General features: G+C 35.9%; 1 protein-coding gene and 1 pseudogene across 1 annotated transcript; both read right to left on the minus strand.

The window, feature by feature from the left end:
* Window positions 1–4,738: 4,738 nt before the first annotated feature.
* Window positions 4,739–7,326, minus strand: LOC111983130 (pentatricopeptide repeat-containing protein At1g71460, chloroplastic-like; annotated as a pseudogene).
* A 1,483-nt stretch (window positions 7,327–8,809) lies between these two features.
* Window positions 8,810–11,803, minus strand: LOC111983129 (uncharacterized). Its single transcript, XM_065774750.1, has 7 exons — window positions 11,324–11,803; window positions 11,092–11,241; window positions 10,824–11,009; window positions 9,733–10,695; window positions 9,486–9,647; window positions 9,047–9,179; window positions 8,810–8,871 (listed from the first exon to the last, which is right to left on the minus strand). Exons 1-7 carry the CDS (start codon window positions 11,801–11,803, stop codon window positions 8,810–8,812), a joined length of 2,136 nt encoding a protein of 711 aa, XP_065630822.1.
* Window positions 11,804–20,056: the final 8,253 nt, after the last annotated feature.

The raw sequence follows: 20,056 nt of genomic DNA on the forward strand, positions 1-20,056 counted from the left end.
TCTCCATTGTTTTTTATTTTGAAAAACTGAAATAGTAGGAGGAAGAATGAACATTAAAAAACCTTCTGCAACTTAAAAGCCCTTTAGAAGGCTTTTCAACACACTACCAGACAGGCCCTAGGTGTTTCATATAGCAAGGAATTTTGGAATAATAAAACCACGCATAGCTCTGTTCACAATAGCGGTGCTTTTACACCCAAGTAAGTTTTCCCACTCAAAAAGTAAGTTTTCCTTTTGCTGCCATGATTCACAGATTTTCCTATCAAGAGTTTCGAAACAAGACAAGAGGTAAAGGGGATGGAATTAAGCACATATTTAATTAGAGTTAGCTTACCAGCCTGGTTAAAAGCTTGGCCTTCCAGTTCTGGAGTTTGTTAGAGATTTTGACCACTGACTTTAAAGTTTAAACATCACAGACCTTTCCTCAAAATTTATATTTAAGCCCAAATACTTACAAAGACTTGTCAATTCAATGAGCTCAAGCTCAACTGGCACCTCCTCCCCTTCCCACATAGGATCACCAATTGCAAACAAACTTTCTATCATTTCATTACAGCATCAAACTAATTACATTTTTCCCTACTTTCATTTCATAGCTGTTCAGGGCCCTTTTTTTGTGACACATGACAATCGCCCATTTGGAAAATAAATATTGGGTCTTTGGCATGTAAAGTCCAAGCTGGATGGTCACATGTGATTTGGAAAACTAGCAGTCTGTGATAGGTTAGCTATGAATAATGGTTGTAACGTAGTAAAGCTAACTGTCGTGAGAAAGAAGCTATATGAACCAAGTATATATTAGTATTTTTTAGTATCACACCTAAAGGTCAGTCTGCCTGCAATTCTTCTCTAAAATTCCAACACCAGAAATATTAATAGAGAAAACCCAAATTAGAGACTTCCATATTAGAATCACTGGCCATAGGTGTGGCTTTAATCAGCCGCATAATATTATCAGGAATATCAATGGGTAGCCAATTATGCTTATATCAGAGTTGAGACATCTCCAACACTAAGCTTTTCCTCCGGCTGTGAGGGGGCTTGCTAGTTGTTGTCTCAAAGGGTCCGAAGAGAGCCAGAAATCCCTCCAAAAATGAATAGATCTTCCATTCTTCACTGACCATTTTAATCCTTTATTAACAACTCCACCCCCCCTCTCCCCTCTTTACACACTGCTCAGACCCGAGAGCAAGGTCTATAAACCCTTCTGGAATTGGGGTAGCAGTAGATTTAATCAAAACCAATCTACCTGCAGGGGATAGAAGCTTGGATACAACAACAATTAACAAGAACAACCAAAAAAAAAAAAAAAGTGGTTGTAAAAATAACAATGGCAACTAGAAAAAAAAGTCCTTAGCAGATTTTGCCTTCAAAGCTTCCTTGGCAGCCAGACAGATAATTGTAACAACTACTTGTCGATGTAACTTCCCATCGTCCTAGTCCTCTGGCTGAGTATACCAGTTTTAAGGGGATGCAGTGTTGGAAAATACTGCCAGCATTAGATCCTTTTCTTTGTACAATAAGAATAGTAGGCCATGTAATCCAACATAGGAAGCCTGTGATAAATATGGAATCATTGACAGTTCTAGAAACATTGTTGGTGCAACCAGAAACACACAAATAATATAAAGCCAACAATTTTATGAAAGTATGAGCTCATATGTTACGGATAAATTATAGTTATTCATTGTAAATGAAATTTAGAAAGTTACTGACTGCTTAGTTATCAGAAAAGCCTGCAAAGATCCTTAAATCTGTCTACATTCCTTGCAGGTTTGGAAGTTTTATAAAGTAGATGGATTTCCTGTTTTCAATGGAAATGGAATCTAAAAAAGGGAACATCAGCAATCAACAAAAACACCGACCTCTGCTTGGATAGCATCAAATGATAGCTCAGTTCCATTAAGAGATGAACTTAAAGCTCTTGCAACATTCACCAGTGAAGAATTTAGAGGAACTAGCAATCTTGCTGTTCCTTCATTTCTAAAAGAAAGAGTTATTGTACATTTCAAGTGATTCTGAGGTTACATTTTCTTCAGTTAGTCTGGTCATGATACAGAATTTTGATATCATGAAAGTTGAACATCCCTGTCCAGTTATTAGAAAAACAAGTTTAAACTTTAAAACTATAGCCAAAAAAAAAAAAAGCACCAATATTGACAAAGTTTAAACTAAGATTGAAATAACTATTGCATCTCAAAAATAGGAATTTATCATTTTTTGGGTTGTTTTCAATTATTCATTGGTTCTTATTTCTTTTTTATAATTTTTATGAAAGCTCTTGTTTCTAAATTTGAAAAATAAAATAAAATAGAACAATAACAACAAACCTTAGACATTTTATTATATCCTGGAACGGCTACTTTACAAAAATTCTATTTAATGCCAAATACATTTCTGCATCATTTCATTTCTTCATAATCTGAAAATCAATAAAGAAAATGATCATGTAATGAAAGAAATGGCAAAAGTAGTGGGAGTAACTACCACCATTAGAATTAATGGTAATACGCTAATACTATTTATGATCTTCAATTCCTATACATCTGGAAGAGTAGCAAGGATATCTAGGAAATAGCTTTAGTAAACCTACTCACCTTGCCTTCAGAACATTGGCCTAATTTGGAACATCCAAAATCAGCATAGCACTAAATTTGATTACAAATTAAAATTAGATCTCCTTGGATCCGGCTGATTCATAAATTAAGAATAAACGTAGGACTGTTTGTTCACTAAAGAGTGTAGATTTCACAATCACTAAACCATGATGCTGCATTCTACTACACAGCAATCCAAGTTGCCTATCTCCTAGTCAATGGATAATGAAACAACTAGACAAATATCAACAACATCCTTAGGCGGTTAACATGCTAACCAAACTACACTATTCCAAAGTAGCTACCAAGTCCAATGTTTGTACAACACCAGAAAGAAAATGAAACATCTATTTACAATACTAACTTATCAAATATATATAATAGTAACACACATAAGAAATAAAATAAATCAATTAAAAACTATAACACAAACACTGATGCATTTTTAGGGCATAACATCCAGGTCATTATTCCACAACATTTAAGGCGCAACTAATAAATTTAGTTTAATTAAGTGGAACACTTAAAAGGTTACATAGTGCACAAAGCTCCCCACTTTTGAGGGTTCTGGGAGAGGTGGTTGATAAGCAACCCAGTCCCCAATTGAGTGGAAACACATATAAACTCTAATTCAACTGGATAAAAGGCAAAACTTATCAACAATCCCAGACTCTACAAGAAATATTTGAAATGACTTTGCATCAGCTGATGTTTGGGATAAATATTTCAAAAATAAATTTAAATTAACAACATTAGTGCAAAATATAATGTAAGGAAAGATAACAAAATTAGAATAGCAACAAACAGCCAAGCTCAAATACATGAAAAGAACTATCAGCTTGTATAAGTATAACAATGACTTGCAGGAAATTTAGCTATTCCTTGCAAGTTGACTCATTAATCAACATAATCTCTACTGAACAATCTCCTTTAATCTTATTGCACATCTCCCCATCACCAAGAAACTCCAAATGGAAACATGCTTCCTGTGCCCAAAATTGAGAGAAACTCAAAGTAAATTTTTTTTCTTTTTAATGACCTGAAACCTCACCAAGGCAAGGCACTTTGAACCCAACCCTAGGGAGTAAACCACAGATACACGACCTCACCTACTAGAACAATGTATAAGGTACATAAAGAATAAAAATAAAAAATAGGATGTAAGACTAGTCTATTTGAAACATGTTCACGGGAGGACACAACATCAGGTCCCTCAACAACAGGTTCGAACATTTCCTCATGCAGATTTTGAAAATCCAGCACCTACATTATTGGTATTTAATAGTATAAGAAAAATAATAGACCTCTATCTAATTGGAGGGATGAAAGCACAAAGAAACCAAAGGCACCAAACTAATTACCGTTGTTTTAGAACAAAATCATTTGATTGTGTTATAAAAAACATAAAAATTTTAAAATTTTAAATTATTAATAATTGAATTATTACTTGTAAATATTCTTATTTTCCATGAAATGAATAAAGTTCGAGCATCCCTAGTGACAGTCAAAAAGCAACAAGTGCAGACAAGACAAGAATCAGACTGTTGAAGGATGGACAAAAAATTCATCCTATGTTTTGACTGAAGGTAATCAAAACGTATGAAAAAAATGCATAACTTAGACTAATTGACATTGAAAGGACAAACAAACCAATCCTTTTCTTTGATCAGTAAATTAGTTTTTTTTTTGGATCAGTAGACTAACCACTCAATCTATTCAGGTTTTAAAAACAATGATCTCACTAGCAAGCATCAAAGTCCTGCTATAACAAAATTTAATTTTTAGCAAATTACAACAAAACTACTTATGTAATAAATGGGGATAGTAAGAAAGACATAGAACAAGGTGCATCAGAAACGAATCTGATTAAGGATCTTACTAGGTCCAGCATCTAACCATTAAGGATTTTAGAACTTTAGGGCCGGTTTAGGTAATACACTAATACTAACAGATTAGGGCCATTAGACACATATCCACGTAAGTTTAGATATTTAGGCTATATTTGAATTGGAAAACTAGTTTCCTTAACCGACAAACTATGAAGAATGGTTGGAATATAATAATAATGAACTTTGAATAATGTTTAAATGCAACTCCAAAACTTAATTTCGTTGCAGGGAACATTTAAAAACATCAATTCGGCTTACTAAAGGATGTATGATCACCAGAAAAAACTAGACTGTATTAAAAAAGACATTTAGCATTAACTTAACATGAGCCAAAATTTTAAAAATAACTATTTATGAAAATAGGTTCAATGCAGCAAATATGAGTGCACAATGAACTCATCTGTACAGATCTTTGAACTTCCTCAACGCGAACAAAATGGCCGAGAAGTCCAATGATGATAGTGTAAAGTTCTTCGGATGCCTTATATCTATGATGCATTAAATTAAATATCCGGCAAGCATCGTCCACTAATCCAGCTTGATCGCAAATAGATAGAACTACTTTGAAAGTGAAATGGTTTGGATTAAAACCACCAGATCTCATTTGATCAAAAAGAGCAATTGCATCTTGACACCGATTGTTATATCCATATGCCTCTATAATCGCAGTCCATGTCATTGATCCCTTAATGGGAATTGCATCAAAAACTGACTTAGCATGATCAATTGCTCCACAAGTCCCATACAATTTCACAACTTCACCAGAGACAAAACAGATACACTCAAAATTCTTCTTCAAGACTTGTCCATGAACCTCCTTCCTAAGCATCAAACTTTTTAGTTCACCACAAACACTCAATATCCTTGCTATTGTAACTGAATCTGGCATGTGCTTTGACAACTGCATTGACCTAAACACACCAAGTGCTTTATTTAGATGCCCATGTTCTACTTATGAATCAATCATCGCTGTCCACAAGATCACATTCCTCTGTTCCATTCCATCAAACATTTTTAAAGAATACTCCAACAGGCCACACTTTGAGTACAGTATCATCAAAGAGTAAACAATAGATACATTAGGTAGGAACCAATTCTTCAAAGCATAAGCATGAACCTCCTTCCCTTGAGTCAGAGCCCTCAACTCTGCACAAACTGGAAGAACAGTGGCTATTGTGACAATATTAGGCTTAAACCCTTCCTGTTGCATCTAAATTATTGATCTCAAAGCCTGCTCCAGCTTCCCATTTGAGGTACAACCTGACATCAAAGCAGTCCAACAAATAGTGTTCCTCTCCATTGATGAATAAAACACCCGCCTCCCCGATCCCATTTCCCCACACTTACAATACTTGTCAATCAAGGCAGACTGAATGAGAATCTGCCTCAAATAAATTTTCGTCTTCAACAGGTAAGCATGAACTTCTCAGCCTAATTTATGTGCCCAAACCTTCTCCAATACCTGGAAGTGTTGCAGTCAGTATAACTGAGTTTGGCCTTATCCCTTCCTCTACCATTCTCCTCACATACTCCAAAGCTTCCCTTTGCAACCTATTGTGTGCAAACCCGCAATCATCGCTCCCCACACCACAACATCCCTCTCACCAATCTCTTCAAAAATACAATGCGCAAGCTTAATCTTTCCACATTTAAAGTACATATCAACCAAACTCGTCCCATGAATTGAACTATCAACAACACCATTCTTTATCAAAAGGGCATGAATCTTTAAACGTTGCCAAAGTGCAGATGCACTGGTAAAACTCTTGATGACATTAGAGAAAGAATAAACATTCAAACTGACCCCTAATTCCTGCATTTCAGTATAAGTCGAAAGCACATCATGATATCGCCACCTACCAGATATCACACAGCCTCTAAGCAAGGCATTCCACGAATACACATTCTTACTAGAACATTCACCAAACAGTTGGTGTGCATCTTCGACTGAGCCACAAGCTGTGTACTTGTTCACAAGTTTTGTACGTAAAAACTCATTGTTTTCAAGCCCATTAATCTTTATATGTGTGTGGACTTGTTTCCCTTCGGTTAAGGATTTGGTTTGAACACATGCAGTGCTAAGAGAAGTAAAAGTGGTGGGGTTAACAGGTATGCCTTGTTAGTCCAAGTAGTCCAATATGGTTAAGTGCTTGTTTGAGCTTGTTTTGCTGAGCGAATCTTTGTAAATTGCATGTGGGTTTTTGGTGTGGAGTGGTAAAGATTCTGGGCATGCATCTTTTTGTCAAAACGGTGGTGGTTTTTTTGCAGGAAATTTGAATGGTTTTTTGTGTTGTTGGTGGGTGTTTGATGGCGGTGGTTTTGGGTTACGGGTTTGGACTTGTAGCCAGTAGGGGCTAGAGCCAACACTGCCCATTGCCAAATCCATTACTTTGGTGCTCTTGATTCAGAGAGAAAGATGAAGGGGGTGGGAGATTGAGACCATTTGAAATTTAGGACCACACACCGTGTAACCTTAAGGGGAACCTATATGAAAAAGGAACAACATAATTCAAAGAAAAAAAAAAAATCGACCCAGTGCGCAAAATTTGCACCCAAAACCCCTTGGGTCATTAATCTTCCAAAATAGCTTTACAAATTTTAAGACTTACGAAACCCCCAACAGTACACAATCACATGGAAAACTCATAGTTTTGGAGCAAAATTTTCTTACCTTGCAGGATTGAGGTTGAAGAATTGATGTTGGTTTTTAGTTGAAATGAACCCGTGAGAGGGCTATCTTCCTCAGCTTCAAGTGCCCTTTGTATTTTTGGAGGCTTTGGGGATGACGGAGAGAGTGAAGGGTAAGGAGGAAGAAGACCGTTTGGAGGGGAAAAAAATGTTAAAAAAAAAATCAACAGTATTAATTTAATGCCTTCTTTTCTTATGTTTTAAAATAAGGATAATTACAGTAAACTCACCTGAGGTTAGGTCCGTTTTCACTTTGTCCATCTGTAGTTTAAAACTTATCATTTTATCCACCTGAATTTCAATCCATTACTCTCTCGTTGCCCACCTCACCCTCAGACATTAGACAAACACGTTTTTATTCCAAATTAGAACATAAAACGGATCAAACAACACTCTCTCACTCTCTTTCCCTCGCGAGCCCTAGGAAAGCGAAAATTCCTGTAACTGAGCTGGTCCTGATTGTGCTTTCGTGGGTGAGGTTCTGACTTTGGGTTGCCTTGAGGCATTGAATATTCGAAGATAGATCATCACCAGGTACGACATTTTTGCTTTATGGTTCTAAGCTGGGATTTCAAGTATTTGATGGTAGCTTTGATTCACAGGAAGTTACTTGTGTGTTGAGAACAAGTCTGATAGTGGATAATTTTGGGAGAAGGTTTCTAGGTTGTAGCCGATATAAGGTAAGTATAGTTTTTACTTAATCTAGTTGATTCACGTGAGATTGGAATGTCATGTGTTCAACTCAATTTATGAACAGGTTGGTCCCAAGTGCCCTTTCTTTAGATGGATTGATAATCCCACTTGTATGCGTGGGAATAAAGCTGCTAATTTGGTGCAACAAAAGCTGCAACTTGCACATGAAAGGGAAAGAGAAGCTACCCAGGCAGCAACAAAAGCTATCCAGGCAGCAACAGAAGCTACTCAAATGGCAGAAATTGCTCAAGATAGGGCAATAAAAGCCACTGAGAGGGAGAGAAAGTTTCGACCTTCCTCTATTCAAGCTAAGGAGATAGCAGTTAGAGCTTTAGAGTAAAAGAGAAAGTGCAGAATTGCACTAATTGTGTCATGGTGTTTTTTTTTATTTTAGTTGTGTTGTTTTCATGTTTTGGCTCAAGTAAGAATGTTGGAATGATGAGATTGAGTCTGCCTGATGGGTTGTAATATAAGTTGGTCCTTAATTGTATTGTAATAGAAGTATGAAAGAATTTTTTGAGAATGAGAACTATGTAAGGCCACTTAATAATATATGCCTTTTTAAGATAAAGTGTTATTTCTGTTAGATGTTGTTGGTATTTTTGTTTAAAGTGAATTGGCTACTTGTGAGCTGTGAGCTGTTGGTGTTGGTGTTGGTGTTTTGTTTTATGTTGTCAACTGTGTTGGTTTGTGCATAAAGTGCATTGTGTGAAGACAATTGTGTCGAAAGTTGTTTTAAAGTGCATGACAATCTGTCAACTTATAAGAAAAGACAACAAATGCACACATACACCTGCTATTCAACACATACACCTGCTATTCAACACATAAACAAACTCATATAATAATAACTCAAATAACAAACTGCAATAATCAGAATAATAATTGTGAACACCTATCATTAAGTTGGAAATTGTATATATATTTTAAGGTGTTATTGACTTAGTCTTTCATCAACACCCAGTAATACAAGGCATTTGGTACAACAACCAAAACAGTTGCAGCTGCCCAATGTTTACAAAACTTACAAAAATACAAAAAGTATTTGAACAGCTATATAAAAAAGTGTTGCCATTGTCTACCCTGCCATTGTCTACAAACTACATAAAACCCTAACACTACATAACCCTAATACATTATACACAGCAACAAAAGTGGCTTGACTTGGTCTTCATTTACTGCCCCTGCCCCTGCCCCTGCCTCTCCCACCACAGTTGGCTTTTCCACCTCTTGTTCTACATTTCTGAGCCCTAGCTGCATCACCCTTTCCTCTCAAAGCAGCTCCTCCTTTGGTAGCAGGTGGTCTTGTAGGCTACAAAGTACAAGAATTCACATGTTAGCTACCAGTATCATAGTTGCAATGAATAAAACATCAAACCTACAAGTACAGTACCTATGATGATGGTGCTCTACTGTCCCATGTTTCTGCAAGGGTGTGTGGTGCTGGCTGGCTTGAAGAGAACCAAGGAGCTTCTCTAACTGTGTACCTGAATTCTAAAGAGTACCACTGACTTAGGTTCTGTGACTATGGAGCTGGTGGCCCTAACCATGGAGCTTGTGGCCCTAACCATGGAGCTTGTGGCTGTGGAGCTAGATCTTGTGGTTGTGACCCTACTACCTGGTTGGATGAGGATGAGGCCATAATGTAAGGCTGATGTGTTGGTGGGGGCTGAGCTGAGGATTGGATCTGTGATGAAGATGGGGGCTGAGCTGAGGATTGGGTCTGTAATGAAAATGGGGCCTGGGATCCTTGTCTGTGTGTGGAAGGCCATCCACTTCCCTACAACCAAATATGAGCATGTTTTTACAGTGTCAGTTATTGGCATTTTGCATTTGAATAAAAAAAAAAAATTGTAAAAACTTACAGATTTCCCTTTCTGCAATCTCTGCCTCCTCTCCCATGCTGTCTCACTAGTGACATTGGCCTTGCATCCCCTTGCATTATGCCCTTCCTGGTGACACTTTCCACACCTCAATGGCCTGTTTGCTCTAGACACCTTATAAGGGTTTGGCTCATCAGCATCTCTCTTCCTCTTCACGGGTGGCCTGCCTGGTGGCTTATGGACAATAGGTGCAAGAGGCTTGGGTTGGCCATTTGACATCCACTCAGACTGGCCAAGCATGGGAGGTATGGGTGTCTTGTATGTCTCCACATAAGCATCCTTGTAGTAGCATGGATGGGTGTAGTCCTCTGGTTTCTCACGGTTCATAAAAATGGCTGCAACTCCATGCTTGCAGGGGATTCTTGTCAAGTCCCATACTCTACAACTGCATGTCCTATTTACCAAGTCCACCACATGCCTTTCCCTCTCATTATCAACCTCATACACAAACCTCCCAGAAGGCATTGCACAGAAACCCTTAGACTCTAATTTTAACTGCTCTAACTTTTTTTGTATGCTTAGACACAACTTGCCACCATACTTTTCTATGCCAGTCTTCTTTATATACAACCTGCTCATAAGCCTAACTTTGATCCACTCCAGCATTGATAAGATGGGCTTCTCTCTGGCCTTCACAATCATAGAGTTAAAAATCTCACTCAGATTGTTTACCATACAATCTGTCAAAGCTCTTGAAGAAAAGTGGGATCTAGTCCACTGTGCAAGCTCTATATCAGTCAGGTACTTCCAAGCTTCTTCATCCAAACTCTTAAGATGGTCCATCCCCCTCTCAAATTCCCTGGCTGATGTTGTGCCAGCACACCTCCACAGAACACTCTTCAACTCCATGCCCTTGTAGTTAAGCTTGAAGTTGTTGGATATGTGCTTCACATAATACCTGTGCTCCACAGTTGGGAATAGAGTCTCCATTGCAAGTAAAAGGCCCTGCAATCAAGTAAGCATGTAAGCAAGCAAGCTAATGTCATCACATTGTAAGCATGTAAAAAGCAAGTAAGCATGTAAAAGGCCCTACAATCAAGTAAGTTAATGTAAACAACTAAGGTAAGCAATACCTTCTGCCTGTCACTGATGAATACTAGATTGAGCTCCTCTGGCCTGCCAATGTCATCTGCAAACTGCTCCAAAATCCACATCCAGCTATCCTTTGTCTCTTGCTCAACCACAGCCATTACCACTGGGAATATATTGTCATTTCCATCCTTGGCAGTGGCAGACAATAATTGGCCACTAAACCTACCCTTCAAGTGGCATCCATCCAACCCAACAAAGGGTCTACAACCACCTAGAAAGCCAACCTTTTGAGCATTGTACCTAATGTACATCCTTTTGCTCAACCACAGCCATTGCCACTGGGAATATATTGTCATTTCCATCCTTGGCAGTGGCAGACAATAATTGCCCACCAAACCTACCCTTCAAGTGGCATCCATCCAACCCAACAAAGGGTCTACAACCATCTAGAAAGGCAACCTTTTGAGCATTGTACATAATGTACATCCTTTTAAAATTGGGCTCTGCATTCTCATTTTTGCAGAATCACCCTACTTCCTACATCTGTCCTTAATATCATTTCTGCATAATCTTTAAGTAGGCCATACTGAGACTCTTCATTCCCAGAGTTCAGCCCTTTAGCTGCCGTCCTTGCTCTATACACCTGACTGAGACTTAAATCAACAGAAATCTTTTGCATCACATGGTGCTTAACACCTGAGACCTCCCACTTAGGATTCTTGCCAAAATCCTCCAAATACCTTTTTGCCACATAGGCTGATGTAATTTGCCCATTTTTCAATGTTAGGGGGCAGGTACAATCAGGATAAAATGTCTTGATCTCAAATGTGCATTCTCCACTCACCATTGAGGCATAACACCTCCATCCACAACTATTCTTACAATGTATAGAAATCTTCTTCTTCTCATTCAACTTCCACTTGACATCAATGTGATGCTGAATCACATACTCCCTCAAAGCCTTCCTAAACACTTGGGAGTTTGGGAACCTCATCCCGTTTGCCAACCTAACATTTTCCATATCAGTCCTCTCTTTGAACTCCAAATTGCCACCCTACTCATTATCAGAACTATCCACACTTGCAATATCATCCTCTAAAGCTGATTCATCCCACTCTTCATCTAAATCTATGTTTGCAGGAGAAACATTGCTTGGGCCAGGTGTATCTGTGTTTGGCTGAGGTGTATTACTGTTTGGATGATGAGGTGTATCAGTATTTGGATGAGGTGTATCAGTGTTTGGATGAGGTGGAGAAGATTCACCAAAAATGTCATCAGCAAAGTCTTCTCCTTCCAAACCTTCATTCAACCAATCAAACTCCTCATCCAAACCATCACCCCCTGTAACAGCTCCTGCACCAGCCCCTACACCAGCCCCTGCAACCCCTGCACTAGCCCCTGCACCCTTTGCACTAGCTCCTACACCAACCCTTGCACCATCAAGAACTTCAATTGCAAGTGGAGCATTACCACTCTCCACATACAGTATGATGGTGTCTCTTGACCCTCCCTCATTAGGCTTGCACAGGGCTACCACATCTTGATCATCTTGTATGAGCCTCAAGTCTTGCTCCAAGTTGCCCTCAGGACCTAAATAATGAACCCTACACGGTTCATCAATCCCCAATTCCTCACATATACCTTTTAGTTCAAAATAACTAAGCAAATCAGGATCCCTATACACTATTTCAACTTTACCTCCAAAGTATTCTAAACTAGGGTTCCACAGAAAAACACCCCCATAATGTACCTCTAATTTCACAATATCATCCATCTCCAATAACAAATTATCATTTGACATGTATACAATTAACAATTAAAGAATTGTAAACAACAAAAGATTAAACAGTTGCATGTTTCTTTTTTGCTTTTGGGATGCAACACACACAGAGGGACCACATTTTCTGCTTTGTTTTTTTATTCTGTTTCACTAAACACATGCAAACACTGAAAATTTAAAGCAAATAGAAACTTGGGTCCACTGAGAGACACAATGACCACGAAAAACAGACAAAATGCCCACAAACAAACACAAATTCAAAGAACAGGTGGTCACATTTTTCATAAGCATCAACAGACACAACCAATATTCTCATTCCATTACATGTAACATTGACCATTGATTAAATACTAAAAACACAATAAACAATCACGAGCCCAAAGTAAAAACCCAAACAGTGACTGATTTCTTACCAGGATTTTAGTCCCTCGAACAACCCGTTGCTCGTCTGGGTTTACACTTGCAACACAATGTCAATATCAGATGCAGAAATGGATTTTTGCTTTCCTAGGGCTCACGAGGGAAAGAGAGTGAGTTCGTGTTGTTTGATCCGTTTTATGTTCTAATTTGGAATAAAAACGTGTTTATCTAACGTTTGAGGGTGAGGTGGGCAACGGGGGAGTAACGGATTGAAGTTTAGGTGGGCAAAGTGATAAGTTTTGAACCACGGGTAGGTAAAGTGAAAATGGGCCTAACCTCAGGTGGGTTTACTGTAATTATCCCAAAATAAAAATATAAAATTCTCAACTCATTACATCTGAATCAACAAAAATAAAAATATAAAATTCTAAACTCATTAAAATCAAATGTCTACTCACTATCACGTCATCTAGTTCAAGTCTCAGTATTGGCTTTTTTAAATTAAAGGTAACTTAAATAAATAATGAAAGAAGCCAACTCATTTCCCACTAAAATTTACGGTTTCCAAGCAATCTGATACAGTTTTCCAAGCAATCTAATAAACTCATTTCCAGTCCTTTATTACATTATCTTCCCAACCCACTTCTTAATTTTCGTCTCTTCCTCTCTCCATTTCTCTGTCTGTGTCTTCCCCAGATCCTCAAAAAATCTGTAACAACAAAGTCTCCCTTGTACAAGTTCGGTCTTTTAGTTTCAAAAAAAAAAAAAAAAAGGGTTCGGTCTTTCGTTCATTCTACCTTTTTTTCTCTCTCAAAAGTGGAATTTTCGATTTTGTAAGTTTAAAAAACCGGAGTGTTCATTGGTTACATTTTGCATTTTTCTCCTTCTTTCTGCTGGGTTTTTTGGCTTACTCAGATTTGCATTTCGTGTTTCGGCCCAGTACTCATTTACCGGCCGAAACAGCCGAATTTCGCCAGTACGGCCGGTATGCGGTCGGTATTTTTTTCAGTATGAAACTGGAGGTGTACCTGTACCGATGCACTGGCCGGTATAGTATATACCGGCCGGTATGATACGGTATTGACTTCCTTGATATAAGATTGAGCACACACACATCACATTTGAACATGTACAATCACACAAATGAAATAAGTATTTGTTGAACAAAAGTCTTGCGTGTTATGTGTGAGTATCAAATGTGGATTAGTCCTTAGTCCAGAGTGAAGTTCAATGATTAATTTAATTTAAGTCATACATAACTGGTATCAAGTCAAGTGGTCTATCTCAATTATAGAAATGAGCATATATGACCTCCCATAAAAAAATGATTTCAAAATTTTTAAACCTTTTCATTTGGCTTCTTTACAAATCTTAACAATTGATCATTTTTGAACAATACATCTCATTTTGAGATTGGTGCTAGAAATTTTTGATATTTCACTTTTGAGAATAAGTCTTTGGCTCTTTTGGCACCATACATTTCAATAAAAAGTCGCTTTCTCTTTTTCTTAGTCAAATACTAATATGTGTGATGGCTTTTGCAGCTCATTATCTATTTTCATTTTGAGATTTACATTTGTTGAGCTCTTTAATTAGAAACATAAAAAGTGTAGGAAAATATATAGGCACAAGTCTATGCATGTATCAAAACTAACAAAACTATTGACCAATCATTCATGACAAGCTTAAAGATCGATTTACAACAGTCACATATAGATTTCAAGATTTTTCCCACAAAGATATATGTGCATACAAAACAAGCTAAGCTCATAAATGCACTACGCCATAAGTATAATGGTATTAGGCCAAACTCACATGTGAAATGTGTTCAAACATATACGATCAAACTTATTGAATTTTTCACTTTTTATGTGGTCTTGGATTTTCACACACACAAAACAAAGACATAAAAGTAAGATAAAAACAAAAATAATGCATATGAATAAATGCAAGATGCACAAAATGCATGAAGATATGACATTCAATGCATGAAGGGTCCAACAAAGATCGAAAAAATTAGATTAATGACCAAAAGAGCAAAAACTCAACCATAAGAATCCTTCTTCATCCAAACGGAATGATTGTATGGAATGAGTGTCTCATGAGAAGTGAGACAAGGGTTAGAAGAATGAGAACCGAAGATGCACATAGACAAGGAGGTAAGAACATTAAAAACTTTCTTCAACAACTTACAATTTTCCATCAAATTTCGTTTAGCTTGCAAAGCACAACTTCCAAGAAGCTTAAATTTCTTTTTTCTTTTAATTCGTTTAAGAGCTTGAAACTTAGAGCAATGAGGTCTAAGATGACCAAAGACACCACAATAGTGACACATAATGTGTTTAGGTCCACTAGGCTTTTTGGGAAGGGATCTAGTAACATGGTTTTGTTCTCTCAACTTTGGACATTGAGGTCTTATATGGCCAATTACACCATAATGGTGACAAGTTGGAACAAACTTAGATCCATCCAATGTCTTAGATTGAGACTTAAACGGAGGCTTAGGCTTAAGTGCCTTTCTCTCCACCTTTTGATTTTTTGTGTGGAGGAATGTACACCGATTTGTCTTTAGAGGTAGAACTCACAATATGTTCGAATTTGTGTGAAAACACAAGAGCTTGTTTAAACCCCTAATTAAAAATTACTACTTGGTTGTTTTTACTCTAACTTATCTAAGTGCAAAAATAAGAGTAAATGAAGCGCAATCAGCTGATACTACTCTAGTGTATAAACATGAATAACAAACAATAAAAGTAAAGTACAAGAGTAAGGGAAGAGAGATGCAAATACAAGATAACACGGCGATGTGTTATCGAAGAGGAAACTGAAGAACTTGACGAAAAACCTCTCCGCCGCCTTCCAAGCGGTAAATCGATTCACTAGACAATAAGTTGGGATACATGAATAGTAAGAGACCTTCCAAGCCTAATCTACCCAATGTACCTAAGTCCTCCAAGCCCCTACTCTAACAAGACTTCTCAGAACCGTGTCTTGTCTAGCTTTCTAGATCCCGCAATACGCTTGATTGCATCCGCCAAGCCTCATCGGCTTCTTTTGGAAAATCTCCAAAACTTCTCAAGCTCCAAAACACTCTTTACACTCTGAATGAGTGTGGGTTGTGTTTGGGTACAAATCTCTTCTCAAGGTATAACAATGGGAGAGGGAAAGAGAAGATGCTAGAATGATTTCTCACTAAAGATAAGTAGCTCTCTCTCTAAAAGATGGGTGTGTGTTTTGTAGAAAACCTATCTAGGGTTTTTCTTTCTGAATGGTCTCCTTTATATTTGTGGGTAATGAGAGTATATATAGTATGAGTGAAGGGTAAGAAAGTCACATTTAAAAATCCTCCAGGCAGAATGTTTCGCGACTACATCACGGAAAGGCCTTACCCATGAGACATTTGCAAAACTGACAGCTTGGCACGACTCTTCAGCTTCCAGTCATATGCTTCTCACATGGCTACTTTGCGGGTTAGTTTCTCGCGAAATCCACTTGATCTTCAATTAAGCTTGACTCTTTACCAGCTTAATACTAAACCCAATACAATAAAATCTCACAAAATACAAGGAATAAAATGAAAGCAATTACAACACTTTTTGTCATGCAATAAAGCCAATATAAAACATAGTTGTAAATCACAACTTTACATTTACCATTCGATCCATAAACTCATTTTCTATGCATTATTTTAAACTATAAAAACTTGAATTTAAATAATTGATTGATAACATGACTATTAATCTTTGATTACCTTGAAATTTTGTAAGCATAGAGAATATACGAAGATAATGTAATCTAACTGTGGATTTGTCAAAATTTATATCTAATTAATTGGGTTTGATTAATCTACACCTAAAAAAATAATTTGGTTTAATTTATAGATTAAACTACTTAGTAAGTCAAAATAAAAGAAGAAAAGAAAAGGTTACAACTGCTACGAAGTGGACACTTTTTTTTTTTTTTTAAAAGAAGAACGAAGTGGACACTTCACACTTTGCTGTGGAATAGACACCAATACAAATTTTACCTAATGAGTAAAAATAATATACAGTATATAATATAAGTTGAGTTTTAAAAGTAGTGGTTGTGATGAGCAAAAAAAAAAAAAATAGTGATTGTGCTAACTAAATATTCTATCTTCTTTTTTTATTTTATTTTAAAGGAAGTAATAAATATTCTATCTAAGCATCACATTCGCAGCAACTTTTACTATTAACTTAATAACTTTTAATATTAATTTTTGATTTACAGATTTTAACACAACTCTTTTCGTTCTCAACAACTTTTTTTTATTGAATTATTTTTATCAATTTTTAAGTAATGAGTAGTTTGTTTTTTTTTTTTTTTTTCAAATCTTATAACAGGTTAGTCATTTAAGTAATGAGTAGTTTGTTTTTTTTTTTTTTCAAATCTTATAACAGGTTAGTCATGCCATAAGAGCATTCGTATCAGTTTGTACAAAAATTTATGTCTATTTTAATATAAGAACTTACTTTTTCTATTTTACACAATCATTCCTCGAAAAAACACACATTAAACTATATATTCAACATTCTACTTTATTTAAATAATCATTCTTCATTCTTTGTTTATTGTTTATTGTTATCTTCACACACACACACACACAGAGGAATTTGATGAGACAAGAGGTGAGACAACAAAAATTAAAATAATGATATATAAAGCTATAACAACCGTGTATATTTTTACGACATTGTAGCAATTTTACAAATTTATACATTTTTAACTTAACTGATATGAGTGATTTTGGGACTCAAATGTGTAAATTTGACGCCTAATACAAGTGCTCTAACAATTCTATAATACACGACATTGATTGAAAGAATTTTCTAAATTTCAGTCATTTCAGAGTTTGTGATGGGAAAGAGCAATATATGAGTGAATAGACAAGCTCCAACAAGTTACAAGTCTCATCCTTCGCAAACTATCTGGGGTTTCTATGATATAAAGAGTAATATCATTTGCAAGTCAAGGAAGATTTGATGGGATTTTCGTAATATCACATCAAACAATGAACTTAATTGTCAGTGTGAATTTGGTGCTACTTGATGAGAAGGCAAGATATGAAGCCAAATAATGAAATTTCTTTTAGATCTTCAAATGCAATTGAACTTTACTTCTTCTGAATTAAGTTTGGTTCCTAGATTGGTTCTAAAACTATTATTAATTTTTATAAGATAACCTTATTCATCCAAGTCTTTGAAAGGATTTTATTGACCGTTTTATAGATATTATACAGGAATTAAAATATATAGATTTAAGTATTTCGTAGTTGATATACCACTGTCAGTTTCTTTAAGACCTTCTCTCTTCTCCCCATATGTATGTGTTAAAATACTTAGTATTTTTAAAATATATATATATATATATATAATGTAGTTGTAGAAAAAACTAAAAAGGATATCTATAGTATTGTGATCACAAGTACATATTTAGATTTATGCAACATATGTAAGGCTGACAAGTATCTTCCTCATAATAAAAAAGTTTCAAGATATTTAAACAATCTTTATTATTTGTTTTAAATTATTTTATGATATAATTGGGTTTTGATAAAAAGTTGGACTTACGTGATGTGCATTTATCATTAATATAAAATAAGTTTTTCTTGTACATATAATTCTATATTTAAAATATTTTTCTTCCTTTCTCCAAAAAATAAAAATAAAAATAAAAAAGTTCTTCATTTATTTTGTAATCTATAATTAATGCTTAAAGTATATATATTTTTAAATTTACATATGATATTTATTACATGCTTTAAATCATATTTAATATAATAAAAGTTGGGTTCTAAAAGTCGTGGTTACTTCAAATTGATATCCTACCTAATTGTCACGTGTATTGCTTTTAATAGTTATTTTACTATTAACATTTTTTTAATCACAGGTTTTTTTTTTTCCTCTTATCAACTCTTTATTATTATTGTTGTTGTTGTTGTTGAATATTTCTTATCTTTTTTAATTTTAGTTATTATACAAGTTTTATAGGTCTGAGGTCTTTTGTTCTTATTAAAAAAAAGAAGTACATCCATGCTTTATAAATCCCAACAACCCTACTTCCGCTACAACTAGTGTAATAACTAGGAGTGTACAGCGAACCCGTCAACAAGCCAAAATTGATCTGATGCAACCCAAACCATCGGGTTGTGTCGATTTTTAAGGGTTAGTGGGTTGGGTTGAGTCATGATTTTTATTTTTTATTTTTTATTTTTATTTTTTACAATGGTCAAGTTGGGTGTGGGTCATGACATTTACAAATCCGCCTAACCTGACTTGACCCACCTATAAAAAAAATATTATATAATGTTGTTACTTTTTTTGTCCCTCTTCCTAAATAAAACCCAAATCCTAATTTCTTCTCATATGGTTTGTGTTTGTTTAGTATTATGCTCGTGATTATTTGGTTATAAATTTGCTCTTATTTGTGGTGGTGTTGTTCTAATGCTCTATTTAATAATAATAATAATAATAATAGTTTAAAAAAAAAAAAAAAACTATCTAACCCACCGGTCAAACTCGACCCAACCTGATCCATGTGGGTTGGGTTGGACCTCCTATGATGGGTTGGGTTGGGTTGGGTTGAAAAAACTTCTCAATCCGACCTATGCACATCCCTAGTAATAACTACATTCTAACTATGGAAAATGTATTTATAAAGGCAGCAATCACCCGGGTAACCTATATAAGGACAACATGACCCCATTGACAAAGGTACAAGAAAAGCTCAGACTAATTTCATATGCAAGCATTTTCATATAAGTTCTGAGAGATCTCTGACTTAAACATTAGAGACACTTAAGCTAGTACCACACTATTATCTTTCTATAGTATTTACTTCTTGCAAGTCTTCCAACGCTCTGTGATTGGATGAATTTGCTCACTGAATGGACAATTAATCACCATCCTCGTTATAATCATCCACACTTGGCTTGTCCACTTAGATTAATGACCATGCAGTTGGCTGGTCCAAATAAGGAAAATGTAACAATTAGGATACAATTAATTCATGATCATTCCCCACGGTCATGAACTTGATGACTATCCTCGTTATAATCATCCACACTTGGCATGTCCACTTAGATGAATGACCATGCAGTTGGTTGGTCCAGAT

Source organism: Quercus suber, unplaced genomic scaffold (genome assembly GCF_002906115.3).
Source record: "Quercus suber isolate HL8 unplaced genomic scaffold, Cork oak 2.0 scaffold_98, whole genome shotgun sequence".
Taxonomy (NCBI): Eukaryota; Viridiplantae; Streptophyta; class Magnoliopsida; order Fagales; family Fagaceae; genus Quercus; species Quercus suber.